The sequence below is a fragment of the Neoarius graeffei genome, chromosome 11 (genome assembly GCF_027579695.1).
Source record: "Neoarius graeffei isolate fNeoGra1 chromosome 11, fNeoGra1.pri, whole genome shotgun sequence".
NCBI lineage: Eukaryota > Metazoa > Chordata > Actinopteri > Siluriformes > Ariidae > Neoarius > Neoarius graeffei.
The window spans coordinates 18,179,761-18,195,277 of NC_083579.1; the positions used below are offsets into that span (position 1 = coordinate 18,179,761).

General features: G+C 39.9%; 1 protein-coding gene across 1 annotated transcript in view; it reads left to right on the forward strand.

Annotated features, from left to right (window-relative positions):
* xdh (xanthine dehydrogenase) overlaps window positions 1-15,517 on the forward strand; it is a 121,555-nt gene that overhangs the window by 97,056 nt on the left and 8,982 nt on the right. The window contains exons 20-29 of the mRNA XM_060932908.1: window positions 155-251; window positions 520-644; window positions 845-978; window positions 1,068-1,155; window positions 3,297-3,383; window positions 3,536-3,727; window positions 3,918-4,063; window positions 4,193-4,274; window positions 7,995-8,090; window positions 15,282-15,410. Of these exons, the coding sequence (XP_060788891.1) occupies window positions 155-251; window positions 520-644; window positions 845-978; window positions 1,068-1,155; window positions 3,297-3,383; window positions 3,536-3,727; window positions 3,918-4,063; window positions 4,193-4,274; window positions 7,995-8,090; window positions 15,282-15,410 (1,176 nt within the window). The remainder of the gene's footprint in view (window positions 1-154; window positions 252-519; window positions 645-844; window positions 979-1,067; window positions 1,156-3,296; window positions 3,384-3,535; window positions 3,728-3,917; window positions 4,064-4,192; window positions 4,275-7,994; window positions 8,091-15,281; window positions 15,411-15,517) is intronic.

Here is a 15,517-nt window from a genome sequence, read left to right on the forward strand (position 1 = left end):
TGACGCTGAGCCACGCCCCCGCTGCCACAATGAGTAATATTAAATATCCAAAATGTAATTTCTGCATCTTTAAGGGAATCCATGTGTCTCATGTGAATTTAAAGCAATGGCAAGTGGTAATTATTGGCTTTTGCTTTAATCTTCTCTTGTCCAGGATGCCATTGCCAATCAGTCATTCTACCAGCCAGTGAGAACTATAGAGAGAGGAGATCTTGCGCAGGGCTTTCAAGAGTCTGATCACATCCTACAAGGTATTATAGCACCTAATCATTTCAGGAAGATCATTAACTAACTAATATATCATTATATTTAAAGACTGAATAAATTTATATTTGTAAGAAATCTTAAATTGCCTTAAATATTTAGTTTTTATTGTTAAAATTATAAGATGTCTGCTCCAGGTTAAGGCGCATAATGCTGTAGATTGATGTTTGTTTGGAACCATGCTTCCACTAAACTACTTCCACTGTGATTAACATTAGCTGTGTTGTGAGTGATGTTCTGATTCGGTGTTCTCAGGTGAAATACACATAGGGGGACAGGAACATTTTTACTTGGAGACAAACTGCACCCTGGCTGTCCCTCGAGGAGAGGATGGTGAAATGGAGCTGTTTGTGTCCACACAGGCAGCCACCAAAACACAAGTAATCATAAACTGAAGTGTAGTTATTTCACTATTTGCTATCAGATACATAGTATGCACAGTTCATTCAGTGTATATATACATAACATGTTTGGGATGTATTCAGGTTTGTTTGGTTTTTTTACATTCTCATGTCAATAATAATAAAACTGAAGAACTAATAAAAATTCCAGAATAGCAGTTTTTACTGTTGGGTTTTAGACACTTGTGGCCAAAGCGTTAGGAGTGCCAGCCAGTCATATTGTGTGCCGAGTTAAGAGAATGGGAGGAGGATTCGGAGGGAAAGAGAGCCGCAGCACCATGCTCTCGACAGCTGTGGCTATTGCTGCTCAGAAGTAAGACAAAAATTGTTTGGAAATATTTACAGTTTAGTTATTATTACTCAGAAATGCCTCCCTGAATAGTTCCAATGTATCCTCTGTAGAGTCAAGAGACCAGTCCGGTGCATGTTGGACCGTGATGAGGACATGTTGATTACTGGAGGTCGGCACCCATTCTTTGGATATTACAAGGTAAGAATTGTACCAACCCCATTTCCAGAAAAATTGGGATACTTTACAAAATGCAATAAAAACAAAAACCTGTGATTTGTTAATTCACATGAACCTTTATTTAACTGACAAAAGTAGAAATAAAAGATTTTCAAGAGTTTTACTGACCAGTTTAATTGTATTTTGTAAATATAAATGAAGTTAGAATTTGATGCCTGCAACATACTGAAAAAAGTTGGGACAGAGGGAAAATAAGACTGAAAAGTTTATAGGATATTCAAATAACACCATTTTGGAAGATTCCACAATAAGCAGGTTAATTGGTAACATGCTTTGGGTATAAAAGGAGCAGCACCAAAGGCTCAGTCTTTGCAAGCAAGGATGGGTTGTGGCTCACTCCTTTGTGCCAAAATTTGTGAGAGAATTATTAGTCAATTAAAAAAAGAACATTTCTCAACAAAAGATTTTAGGTTTTTCAAAATTTACAGGACATCATATTGTCAAAAGATTCAGGGAATTCGCAGACATTTCAGTCCATAAAGGGCAAGGTTGGAAACCACTGTTGAATGTGCATGACCTTCGAGCCCTTTGGCAGCATTGCCTGAGAAACTGTCATGCTAATGTGACAAATATAGTCACGTGGGCTCGGGAGTATTTCGGAAAAACAGTGTCACTTCACTCCGTTCGCCGCTGCTGCATCCAGAAATCTCATCTCATCTCATTATCTCTAGCTGCTTTATCCTGTTCTACAGGGTCGCAGGCAAGCTGGAGCCTATCCCAGCTGACTACGGGCGAAAGGCGGGGTACACCGTGGACAAGTTGCCAGGTCATCACAGGGCTGATACATAGACACAGACAACCATTCACACTCTCATTCACACCTACGGTCAATTTAGAGTCACCAATTAACCTAACCTGCATGTCTTTGGACTGTGGGGGAAACCGGAGCAAACCCACGCGGACATGGGGAGAACATGCAAACTCCGCACAGAAAGGCCCTCGCCGGCCATGGGGCTCGAACCCGGACCTTCTTGCTGTGAGGCGACAGCGCTAACCACTACACCACCGTGCCGCCCCTGCATCCAGAAATGCAACCTGAAACTGTATTATGCAAGGAAGAAACCGTTCATCATTTCTATGCAGAAATGCCACCAATTCCTCTAGGCCTGAACTCATCTCAGATGGACCGAAAGACAGTGGAAATGTGTGCTGTGATCAGATGAGTCCACATTTCAGCTTGTTTTCGGGAAAACCAGACGTCAAGTTCTCAGTGCCAAAGGTGAATACGACCATCCAGTTTGTCATCAAAAAAAGGTGCAAAAGCCAGCATCTGTGATGGTACAGGCGTGCATCAGTGCCCATAACATGGGTGAGTTTGCATGTCTGTGAAGGTACCATTGATGCGGAAACATATATTGGGATTTTAGAGAGACATATTATCATCAAGGCAATGTCTCTTCCCAGGAAGTCCCTGCTTATTTCAGCAGGGCAATGCCAGGCCTCATTCTGCATGGGCTACAGCAACATGGCTTTGTAGACAGAGTGTGTGTGCTTGACTGGTCTGCTGCCAGTCCAGACCTGTCTCCGACTGAGAATGTATGTGGCATCAGAGGAGAATCAGACAATGGCAACTACGGACTGTTGAGCAGCTGAAATCTTGTATCAAGCAAGAATGGAAAAATTCCAATTGTAAAGCTGCAACAATTAGTATCCTCAGATCTCATATGATTAAAAAGTGTTATTAAAGGAAAGGTGATGTAATACAATGGTAATATTGCCTCTGTCCTACCTTTTTGAGTGTGTTGCAGGCATCAAATTCTAACTTTGTTTATATTTACAAAATACAATTAAGTTGGTAAGTAAAACTATTGAAAATCTTTTATTTGTATTTTTGTCAATTGTCAAAGCTTCACATGAATTAACAAATCACAGATTTTTGTTTTTATTGCATTTTGGAAAATATCCCAACTTTTCTGGAAATGGGGCATGCATATAATTTACTCAGGAATCTTTGCTGGAAATGTTGCTCATCATTGAAGAGAGAGTGTCAAAAGATATATACTAATTGATTTCATGACTATTGTGTGACAGTATATTTGATAAATACTTTTGAAAGCTACTCAGCTGTCTCACCAGAGTTTCTTCTGTTATGATTTGTTAAGGTTGGATTCAAGAAGAATGGAAAAGTGATGGCTCTTGATGTGACCTTCTACAGCAATGCAGGAAATTCCATGGATCTTTCTTTGTCTGTGAGTATCAGAAACATGACATTCATGCTCCATAATATATCCATGTATTTCATTTATCAAACCAGATTTTGCTGTTGGAATTACCTTTATGTAATTTAACTTATTTTGTAGCTGAGGTTCTAGCATAATAGTATATTTTTACTTTCTTTTAGATTATGGAACGTGCACTCTTCCATATGGACAACTGCTATAACATCCCTCACATTCGTGGGACTGGCTACATATGTAAAACCAATCTGCCATCTAACACTGCATTTCGGGGCTTTGGTGGGCCTCAGGGAATGATGGTAGCAGAGAGTTGGATAAGTGATATTGCTCTGCATTGTGGCCTCCCAGCTGAAAAGGTTCAGTTTGGCTATCAGACTTTTAAAGAAATCATTTAGTGTATTCTTAAAGCCTTGAGATTGCACTGCAACACACAGTATGTGATTGCAAGGTAGCTTTGATACTGTAGCATAGCAACCATCTACAACATGCAAGTTACCTTTTATATTGAAAACATTTACCTAACATTTACCTTCTTTGAACTTGCAGGTGAGGAAGCTGAATCTATATAAGCAGGGAGACTACACCCCCTTTAACCAGTGTCTGGACCAGTTTACCATACAGCGCTGCTGGGAAGAGTGCATAACCAACTCAGACTTCCACCACTGGAAAGCCAAGGTGGAGCAGTATAACAAGTGAGTGGCTACATATATTTATAACATGAGAGATAAAGGTGTTTCATTTAATCGTCTCAAGCTTTTTTTGATTAAATAAGTTGGAAAAAGGAATTGATTTGGTGTTACTGGTGTTTTGTTGTGATGCAGACAGAATCGTTGGACCAAAAGAGGGTTGTCCATCATTCCCACAAAGTTCGGCATCAGCTTCAATGCAGTCTTCCTCAACCAGGTTGTCATTTTTTTTTTTTTCACTTTGTACAATGCCTTGATTGGGGGCGGCACGGTGGTGTAGTGGTTAGCGCTGTCGCCTCACAGCAAGAAGGTCCGGGTTCGAGCCCCGTGGCTGGCGAGGACCTTTCTGTGTGGAGTTTGCATGTTTTCCCCGTGTCCGCGTGGGTTTCCTCCGGGTGGTCCAGTTTCCCCCACAGTCCAAAGACATGCAGGTTAGGTTAACTGGTGACTCTAAATTGACCGTAGGTGTGAATGTGAGTGTGAATGGTTGTCTGTGTCTATGTGTCAGCTCTGTGATGACCTGGCGACTTGTCCAAGGTGTACCCCGCCTCTCGCCCGTAGTCAGCTGGGATAGGCTCCAGCTTGCCTGCGACCCTGTAGAACAGGATAAAGCAGCTAGAGATAATGAGATGAGATGTTACACAAAACTTAATTAAACAAAAAAGCAGAAGTTCTTCATTTTGAACCACTCCAGTGTAGCTGTGGCAGTGTAGCTGTGGCAGTGTACGTAGGGCCAGTGTCCTGTTGGAAAGTGAACCTTCTCCCTAGCCTCACATTCTCAGTTCTCAGCCCTGACCAGTTTCCTCATCTTGGTTCATCCCCACAACATGATGCTACCACCATCATACTTCACTGTGGGGATGGTGTTTTCAGAATGATCCCAGGGTGTTGGCTTCTCATCAAACCCAGAGCTTTGTGCACAATCTCAATCATTCATTCCAAATGTTTCCATGTAAGCATCCAACACATATGCCTTTTGACAAACTCCAAATGGGATTTGATAAAATGCCTGCCATGTTTCCCTTAAGCCCAGCTTTGTGGAGTATCAGTGCTTTAGATGTCCTGTGACTTTCTCATCTTCAGCTACACCAGAATTATCCTTGGTCTCTTTGTTGCTTGTTTGACTTAATGCCTTCCTGACTTTTAGTAGACAGCCTCCTTTATGCAGAGTCACAGTTGTCTTATACAGGGCTCGACATTAACAGTTGTCCGCTTGTCCGGGACAAGTGATCCTTTATGTCGGACAAGTTAATTATCTCAGTTACTTGTCTGATCGGACAAGTGCCAAAATATGTCGATATTCAGGTTACATATCAAATTTATCAGTTTATTCACATGATTCCCGAAGCATCGCACTCGACATATTGTTTTGATGAATCGCCGGATGTTTCTTTTCGGAAAGAACGATGTGCGCATGCGCAATATTCCACTTGCGAAACCGGCCAATACCGCTTCGTGTATTTGAGCTGAAAAGTAATCGGTCGTTTACCAGACCCTCCAGGATTTCGCGATGTTGCTATTTGCAACATCAACACAAATTCAACCAATCCCCATGAATTCAGGGCGGTGTTACAATTATATCCAATCACCGCAACTTTCCCGCAAATTTGACCAATCGTTGGCGTTGTCTTGAGGTGACGTCGAAAAACTACCTTCCGCCTTACTTCTGTGTATACGTTCAAGAGAAGCAGCATGTGCGAGTCAGTATTTATATAGGCTTAAATTCTGTTACTGAAAGTGTGTTATGTTTACAGTGAAGGACTGTGTGCACTTTACATTATTTTTTTTACTTAATACAAGAAATTAATGGCTGCCAACATTTTTGCCAAAATGGTATTTTATTTTCCATTGTTTAGGCAGCTTCAGCATCATACTGTGAGATTCTGTTCAAATTGTTTTTTTTTCTTCTATGAAGCCTGAGCCATTTATTTTATTAGCTTATAATTATTGTTTAATTTAGTCTTAAGGAGAGACTGCCTGCACACAGTACTAGTATTAATAGTTTTTTTCTTACATGAAAGCTGAGGCATTTATATTATATTTTAAGGTAACTTCATGTTGTACTGTGAGGTTCTATGCACTTTAACTTTTGAACCAACAGGTGCATTTGGATAAGTAAAGCCTATTTTTCTGCATTTTTGTAGTCCTGGTAATCTTTTATATTGGTAAAGTTGTTTATAGGACCATTTCTCAGTGTCTTTGTTTTTTAATCAATAGTTTTTCAGTAATAACTTAATATTTAACATACTCAATTTTAATCACAAAAAGAGAAAATCGCAACAATTTCTCGCAACTTTCACTTCCTCCCGCAATGTAATCGCAACAAAAACCTAAAAAACACCTCAACTTTCATCGCAACTATTAAATACCATACAGGAGCCACACTGAATAATTAGACAACAACAATTAATCAGTGGAGGATATATATTAAAAGTTAATAATTTAAAAATGAAAATATATATAATTTTAATTTTCTGGTTTTCAATTTCTCATAAATAAATTAATGATTGATGGAGTCTAATTTTTTTCTGCAGTGAATAGATTTTTGTGTTAAAGTAATTCTGGTGAAATTAGTTTATTACAAATAGTTTGTGGTTTTTTTCTCAAATTTTTCTTTGGACAAGTCAACTTCACATTCGGCCAAGTAAATTTCCTTTCAACTTGCCCGACAGGACAAGTGGTTTCAAAAGTTAATGTAGAGCCCTGCTTATATTCTTTCCATGTTTTAAATAATATATGTAACAGTGCTCTGCTGGATGTACATAGTTAGGGATTTTTTTTATAACCAAACCCTGATTGAGCATTTCTAGAACTTGTTCCATCCTTGTTTTGATATCTCGTTGGTCTTCATAATGTTATGTATTTGGTATACCAAACTGTGGGGATTTCTTGAAACAGGTATGTGTTTACTGAGATCATGTGGCATTTTAATTACACACCGGTTGACTCCATTCAATTGATTACATGACTTCTGATGGCAACAAATCTCATATTTTTTGTTTGTAAGTAATTTTGAAAACAACATAATGAATGATTTAATACAAATTAAGGCAATTTCAGTTCTGGGGGGGGTTGATTAAAACCACTGAGAGATAAAGTGAATAACATTGATTATCTCATGACAATGGTACCTGTCAAGGGGTGGGATATATTAGGCAGTAAGAGAAGAGTCAGTTCTTGAAGTTGATGTGTTGGAAGCAGGAAAAATGGGCAAGCATAAGCATCTGAGCAATTTTGACAAGGGCCAAATTGTAATGTCATGTAATGTAATGATGACTGGGTCATTTCTCCAAACCATATGGGGATGTTCCATTTGAATCAATGAGCCTTCGACACCCGCTGTATGTCGGGAACCTGTCGCCGGTTCACAGGTTGTCCTTCCTTGGACCACTTTTGGTAGGTACTACACTGCAAAAAATGATATCTTAGCAAGTGAAAATATCTTGAAAATAGTTGAAACGATCTAACATTTCCTATTAGAAGAATACAAGACACCAATTCTGAGATTATTAAACCTAGTTCTAGATTGCAACCAACTTACTCTAAGATGTCTTATCAAGTAAAAATATCTGTCCATGCAGCAAGATAATTTCACTACTAGTAAGTAATTTTCTCTTCAAATTCAGTTTTCAATTTTTTGCAGTGTAACCACTGCACACTGGGAGCACCCCACAAGATGTGTCATTTTGGAGATGCTCAGACCCAGTAATCTATCCATTACAATTTGGCCCTTGTCAAAGTCACTCAGCTCCTTACGCGTGCCCATTTTTCCTGCTTCCAACACATCAACTTCAAGAACGGACTGTTCCCTTGCTGTCTAATATGTCCCACCCCTTGATAGATGCCATTGTAATGAGATAATCAAGGTTATTCACTTTACCTGTCAGTGGTCCTAGACTGTGTGTATTGACTGTATTGCTAATGATTGTTTTTCCAGGCAGGGGCACTGATTCATATCTATACAGATGGCTCAGTCCTTCTCACCCATGGTGGAACAGAAATGGGACAAGGCCTGCACACTAAAATGGTCCAGGTAAAAGTTGTCAGTGGTGTGAAATGAGATGCACACAAGCAGGGCTTTTACATGCATTTCTGCTGTAGTCAGCAAAACACAGCTCTATGATCCTCTGTAAATGTGCAACATCACATTGTTGCTGCCAATTAAGAGATTCCTCTTCTCCCTTTTTGCAGGATAAGAGTTACAGACATACAGTGGGATCCAAAATATTAAATATTTAAAACAAAGGGAGTAAATGTCCAATATTTTATTTTTAGCGGAGCTCCATACTTAAATATGGCAACCCATCGAGTTGATTTTTCATGGACACATGGGGATCAAAGCCGTGTACGTACGTCTGTCTGTGCCCCTCGCGATTCTGATTGGCTGTTTGATTTTGGCGGGAACTAGAAGCGCGAGCGTGCCTACATAACTTATTTTTGTCTACAGATAATTTCATATTTATTGGGTTTTTCCACCAAGAACAACTCAAACAGCACAACAAAATAATAATCATTTTTTACAAACTTTAATAGAAACTTTAAAAAGATGTCAGAACAAGTTAACCAAGGAGAGAAAGCTAAAGTCAAAACCGGGACAAGAAAGAGAGTTTTGACAGAGGAAGAAAAGGAAAGAAGACGTGAAAGAGCTACAGAAAGGCGAAGAAATCTTTCACAAGAAAAGCAACAAGCTGAAAGAGAAAGAAAATGTGTAAAAATGAATTAATAGAAATGATGAGTTGTGGGAATTTAATTCTAAATAGTGATGTTGATTTTGAAATCACTGCGAAATCCTTCGGGATCTGACAAGTTGACCTGAATCTAGTCATTGTTTTCATGAATCGTGTATCTTTTGTTTTCAAAACATTTTGCTATAAATCCCTAAAGCACACTGTAGTTTATAGTAATAAAAAGAATAATATACATGTGAGTTTGGAGAAATTTATCTTCTCATGATAAAATTGAAATTGAAACACATCAGAGTACATCATCTGTTGCATGTTTGTTTTCACTTGAATGGAAGCTCCGCTATTAGGTAGTACCTAATTTTATATTATTATTATTATTATTATTATTATTATTATTATTATAGATGGTTGTAGTGGTAATGCAAATCATGAATAAACCGTAACATAAACCATAACATGCATGTTGGCTTAACATGCCAGTGATGTATTTGTCCTCTGTACATGTGCTAGGAACTCAAGAACTTACCTAAACCCTGGGAGGCATTGCTTCACTGACAAGTGCTTTTATTAAACTTTGTCTGGTTCAATTCCCTGGACCAGCAGGAATGGCTGAAGTGCCCTTGAACAAGGCACCTAACCCCCAACTGCTCCCTGGGCTGCCCTGAGTACGTTATTTGTCGCTCTGGATAAGAGTGTCTGCTAAATGCAGGGATGAAAGTCTTCCGGATTTACCCGGATATTTGACAAAACTCTTGAAAATCTCCGGTTTTCCGAATGGAGACATTCATTTTTCGGATTTTTCGCGTTCCTAGACGCGGCGTAATACTTCACATTGTCCTTGTCCTTAAATAGCCCAAACATAGTTCACTGATTAAAAACAGGTGTTCTCGGCACGCGCGCCCAAGGCGCGCCTTCAGGTGCACGTGTTAAGGCGCGCAGGACTGACACCGTTCTGCGCAAGCGCAACACAATCGCACTAGAAAGCATGGTCAAGCTGTCAGTGTAGCTGAAGTCTTTTTAGTTGCAAATTACAAGTATTTCCTCGTGTTAATAATTTGCCATGTCAAAACAAGCAAAACTTTGCTCCTTTCGACGTGAAGAGAGGTAAGCAATTTATTATATATATTTTTTTCCATCAAAGTTGCATTTTGTGGCTTCGAAGCTAAGTTTTAGTGCCGTTTCTAGAACACAACATCAAGAAAACGTGGAAGAAACAGCAATAATGGAAGAGCCGGTTTCTAAGCTGCCTAAAACTAGCAATGGTAATTATTTTTGTTACATAATGTACTCAGGCTGCCAGTCAGTGTGTAACCCCCCCTTGAAAAATCCGAGCGACGCCCCTGATTTACATGAGAAATGAATGAATGAAGCCTTTGTCACGTAGTCACAAGTACGAGTGAAATTAGCTGTCAACCCATCCATACATACACATACATACATACATACAGGGCTGCTGACAGCTTTGGCTGGGCCCGGGACAAAATGCTCTGAATGCCCCCCCCCCCCGAATGCCATTAAATGTATTCCGTTACGCCCCAAGCCTGCATGCGACAGCCCCCGCAATGCCTTCCTAAACTCATGGATTGTCTACTATAATCATGCAATTGGGGTGCTCTTGAAGGAGCAGCGATGGATGGGGGGATGGGGGATTTTGGGCAGGGCTGGGGGCGAACATAGTATACTGTGCGTGTGTACTGTCCAGTGTGAAAAGCAGAGAAGAACACACCGCTCGAGAAACGGCGGGATATGATTGCGGGCTAATGTGAATATTCTTAGCTTCAATCAGATATATGAAACACAATGTTATTAAGCCGTTGTGGTTATGAAATGATTCAATGCCCTGTGCGTTTGATATGGTGTTCAGTGTGACTTGCTCTCCCCTCGTTTGTAACATGAATTGCGTGCCGTGGTTGGGGTTACTTTACGGGGCTGGAAAAAGTTGGCTGTGTCTTACCTGGCTCAGCTGCCCCACTGCCTTTGCTAGTACCTGCTGCATCATCCGAATCTTTTTTAAAATATTTATGCAGTGAGCCCCTGAGTCTCTTGGTTTCTTCCTCTCTTTTTCTCTTTTCTTTTCTGTGCTCCTGACTTGTGTATGTTGGCAAATGGCACGCACGCTGATTGTCGAAGCGCTATGATCGAACGATGTCAGTTTTTTCCCCTTAATCAAAGAGTTAGACCAAACTATTTTTGCATTAGGGGTGGTAGGGGGTTCTTGATGCCTTTTTCAAAGACAATAAAGGCAAAAGATCTAGAAATCATTTATTGAATGCAAATATAGCACATTTCTCCCCCAAATCAACACATTTTGAAATAGGGCTGCACGATTATGGAAAAAATGATATTCACAATTATCTTGATCAAAATTGTAATCACGATTATTCTTGATGTTAGGGAAATCACTTAAATTTTATTTCACTATATTCAAACAAACAATATGAACAGCTTTCAGTGCAGAATGAAATTTAAAAGAGAAATTCTGATTTCCAAATGACAAATAAATGAAATTTATCCAAGAAATTACCAAAGGATGAAGGAACTGAAAACTCAATTGCAACAATTACATAGCATTATACTGAGGCCTACAAGTTTTTAGCTAGAAAGACCAGCCTATCAACATGCTCTGGCTTTAAACATGAGCGAAGGCAGGTCACAACATTGCCTCCAGTGCTAAATACGCTCAATCTGTTACCTACTCTCACGCTATCACCCCTTGAAGAAGATACCGCCAGTGTTGCCAGACACTGCTGACGTTTTCCAGCCCAAAATATGTTCAAATCAGCCAAAATGCACTTAAAACCGTCCAATCTGGCAACACTGGATACCGCTGCACTGAAGCTCTGCGCACTTGGCTTGCTTGCTTATTTAGGCGGAGTAATGAAACCTTACATGCGTCGGTTCGCCCCCTAATGGTTTGGCGGAGTACGGGTCAAAAAGTGCTTGATCAGATATGCAGCAGAGCTCGCATTTTAAATGGAAATAAATCGCAATTTTCATTTAATTTAATCGTGGCAGCCAAAATCGTGATTTTCGATTAAATTCGATTAATTGTGCAGCCCTATTTCGAAATGAAATAAAATAATCGCAACTTCATGAGAGCCCAGTTCTGGGCCCTCCCCATTCCTGAGCCCGGGACAACATACCCGTTTGTCCCCCCCTGTCGGCGGGCCTGCATACATACATACAATTGACACAGGGGGAATAGACAGGACAGGAAGACAGGGATGAAAAATACAGAGTAACATGAGGGAAGGGGAGGAGAAAAAAAGCAACCCCCACACTATGCTCCTATGGGGAGTACAGTGTGGGAGCATTAAAAAAACACCTCAGCACATGAGCACAAAATAACACAATACAACACGAAAACTCGAGACTCAAGGGGGTGAAGGAGGGGGCGATCATGGGAGGGGGGAGGGGCAGAGGTATAGGTAACCCAGCGCAACCAAGCAGTCCGGTCCTGCGCCCGGCAATGGCGCTTACCCACTTGTCACACTGGAGGGTAAAAACGGCGATCACGGGAAGTGGGGGAAGGAATACAAGAGAGTCTAACAGCAGTGTTCTCCAGGGGAATTGTATTTGGTATTCATTGGTGTGTTTAAATTTACAGACAATATAAACTAATGTAAACAATTGGCTTCAACTCGCATAAATATGAATTGGAAATTTTTAGTTCACTTTAGCTTATACAATCCCACAACTCTCCTAAAAGATTGATAAATGAGGCTCAATGTCCCCAACATTGAAACCTGAAAGCTTTAGAAACTCTAATAGACCTTAACTCTAATAGAAACTCTAATAGAAACTCTAACAGCACTTTTTAACAGTACTGTTTTGGGATTTTGCTGAGTTTACCTTCAACTGTCTGATTTTTTTCAAAGTAATTAACTATGTAGCCAGGAAAATCACCGCGTTTTCTAAATGCACTCCTGAAAATTACTCATTAACTAGGAGAATTAAATTTGATATTTTTGACATGTTAATCATTAATGTACATGAAAGAAAAAGGCTTAAAAGTTATAACTTGTTTTAGTGAAAATAAGTACTAAAATGCACTAGAATGCAGGGTTTTGCGTGTTATGTTATTAAAATATTTTCGGGGGATGTTGCCCCCCCTCATCTTAGTTTGACTTTCAAAAGTTCAGGGGTTTTTTCTTTGCTCCACTTTCATCTCTATAAATGTCTGTAATGTGATGCACTGTAATGCAGTCGGTGCTCACAGGTGGTCAGGTGTCCACAGCTTTTGAGTGTATAATATAAATACACTGAAAAAAAAAACACTAAAAGCCTGGTTTCTCTATTGGTGAGAGAGAGAGAACGCACACTGCATTCACGAAATATTTAGCATTATTTTTATAATTTTGACATGAAATCAGCAAAATAAACGTTCCATAGGTTATATCCTGCACACACATTACAATTGCAGTATCTTTTGTGTGTACAATTACATTTTCTTTTGGAGCACAATATATTAAAAAATCAAATGCAGAATATTAGGGCCTGTTCACACCTGGTGAACATCTGTCTCAAGTGAAATGATTACAAGTGGACAGAGAGACACGTAGCAGTTTAGAGCTGTCTCCACTGACCACTTGTGATTGAATTTCATAGTGTTCCTTCTGGAGAAAGCGTGTCAGGCACATTTATTATGCTTGTCTTCTGCTGTACTTGTTTCAGACAGAAATGTCTAATGAATCCTATCTCATGTACCTGTACAAGCTGTTTTAATTGCATGGTGCTAATGAGACTTATAAATGAATGAAAGATGAGACAATGAAAAGCAGCTACTTTAGTCTCAGCTGTGAAAGCATCACCAGTCTTGCAATGATGACATTTTCTGGACTTAAGTTGCTGACTTGTGTGTTTGCTGTAACTACAGTGCTCAGCGTAAATGAGTACACCCCCTTTGAAAAGTAACATTTTAAACAATATCTCAATGAACACAAACAATTTCCAAAATGTTGACAAGACAAAGTTTAATATAACATCTGTTTAACTTATAACGTGAAAGTAAGGTTAATAAGATAAACTTAGATTACACATTTTTCAGTTTTACTCAAATTAGGGCGATGCAAAAATGAGTACACCCCACAACAAAAACTACTATATCTAGTACTTTGTATGGCCTCCATGATTTTTAATGACAGCACCAAGTCTTCTAGGCATGGAATGAACAAGTTGGCGACATTTTGCGACATCAATCTTTTTCCATTCTTCACCAGTGACCTCTTTTAGTGACTGGATGCTGGATGGAGAGTGATGCTCAACTTGTCTCTTCAGAATTCCCCATAGGTGTTCGATTGGGTTCAGATCAGGAGACATACTTGGCCACTGAATCACTTTCACCCTGTTCTTCAGAAATCCAACAGTGGCCTTAGATGTGTGTTTAGTCATGTTGGAAAAGTGCACAACGACCAAGGGCACGGAGTGATGGTAGCATCTTCTCTTTCAGTATAGAGCAATACATCTGTGAATTCATGATGCCATCAATGAAATGCAGCTCCCCGACACCAGCAGCACTCATGCAGCCCCACATAAGGACACTGCCACCACCATGTTTCACTGTAAGCACCAGGCATTTTTCTTTGTATTCCTCACCTTTGTGACGCCATACAGTTTTGAAGCCATCAGTTCCAAAAACATTTATCTTGGTCTCATCACTCCAGAGTATAGAGTCCCAGTAGTCTTCATCTTTGTCAGCATGGGCCCTGGCAAACTCTAGGTGGGCTTTTTTGTGCCTGAGCTTTAGGAGAGGCTTCTTTCGTGGATGGCATCCATGCATGCCATTCCTCTGCAGTGTACGCCGTATTGTGTCATGGGAAATAGTCACCCCAGTTTGGCTTTCTATTTCTTTAGATAACTGCAGTGAACTTGCACGCCGATTTTCTTCAACCCTTCTCATCAGAAGATGCTCCTGTCGAGGTGTTAACTTCCGTGGACGACCTGGACATCTCTGTGAGATGGTTGCAGTTCCATCTTTCTTAAATTTTTGTACCACTTTTGCTACAGTATTCTGACTGATAAGTAAAGCTTTGCTGATCTTCTTGTAGCCTTCACCTTTGTGGTGGAAAGAAATTATTTTCTTTGGGGAATTCTGAAGAGACAAGTTGAGCATCACTCTCCATCCAGCCACTAAAAGAGGTCGTTGTTGAAGAATGGAAAAAGATTGATGTTGCAAAATGTCGCCGACTTGTTCATTCCATGCCTAGAAGACTTGGTGCTGTCATTAAAAATCATGGAGGCCATACAAAGTACTAGATGTAGTAGTTTTTGTTGTGGGGTGTACTCATTTTTGCACCACCCTAATTTGAGTAAAACTGAAAAAATGTGTAATCTAAGTTATATTATTAACCTTACTTTCCCGTTATAAGTTAAACAGATGTTATATTAAACTTTGTCTTGTCAACATTTTGGAAATTGTTTGTGTTCATTGAGATATTGTTTAAAATGTTACTTTTCAAAGGGGGTGTACTCATTTACGCTGAGCACTGTATGTTTATATTTAGCAGTGCTACTAAAGTATATGGGGTTGTGTTTGGTAGGTTGCCAGCCGATGTCTGGAAATCCCCAGCACAAAGATTCACATCTGTGAGACCAGTACTAACACAGTTCCAAACACAAGTGCTACTGCTGCATCTGTCTCCTCAGACCTCAATGGCATGGCTGTCTATGTAAGAGCTACTCTATGTACTCATTGAACACAGTAATTACATGTCTGATACGCTGCCAATAGTTGAAGCAGACTTCAGCCAGGATAGAGTTAATGCCAGGGGAGAGA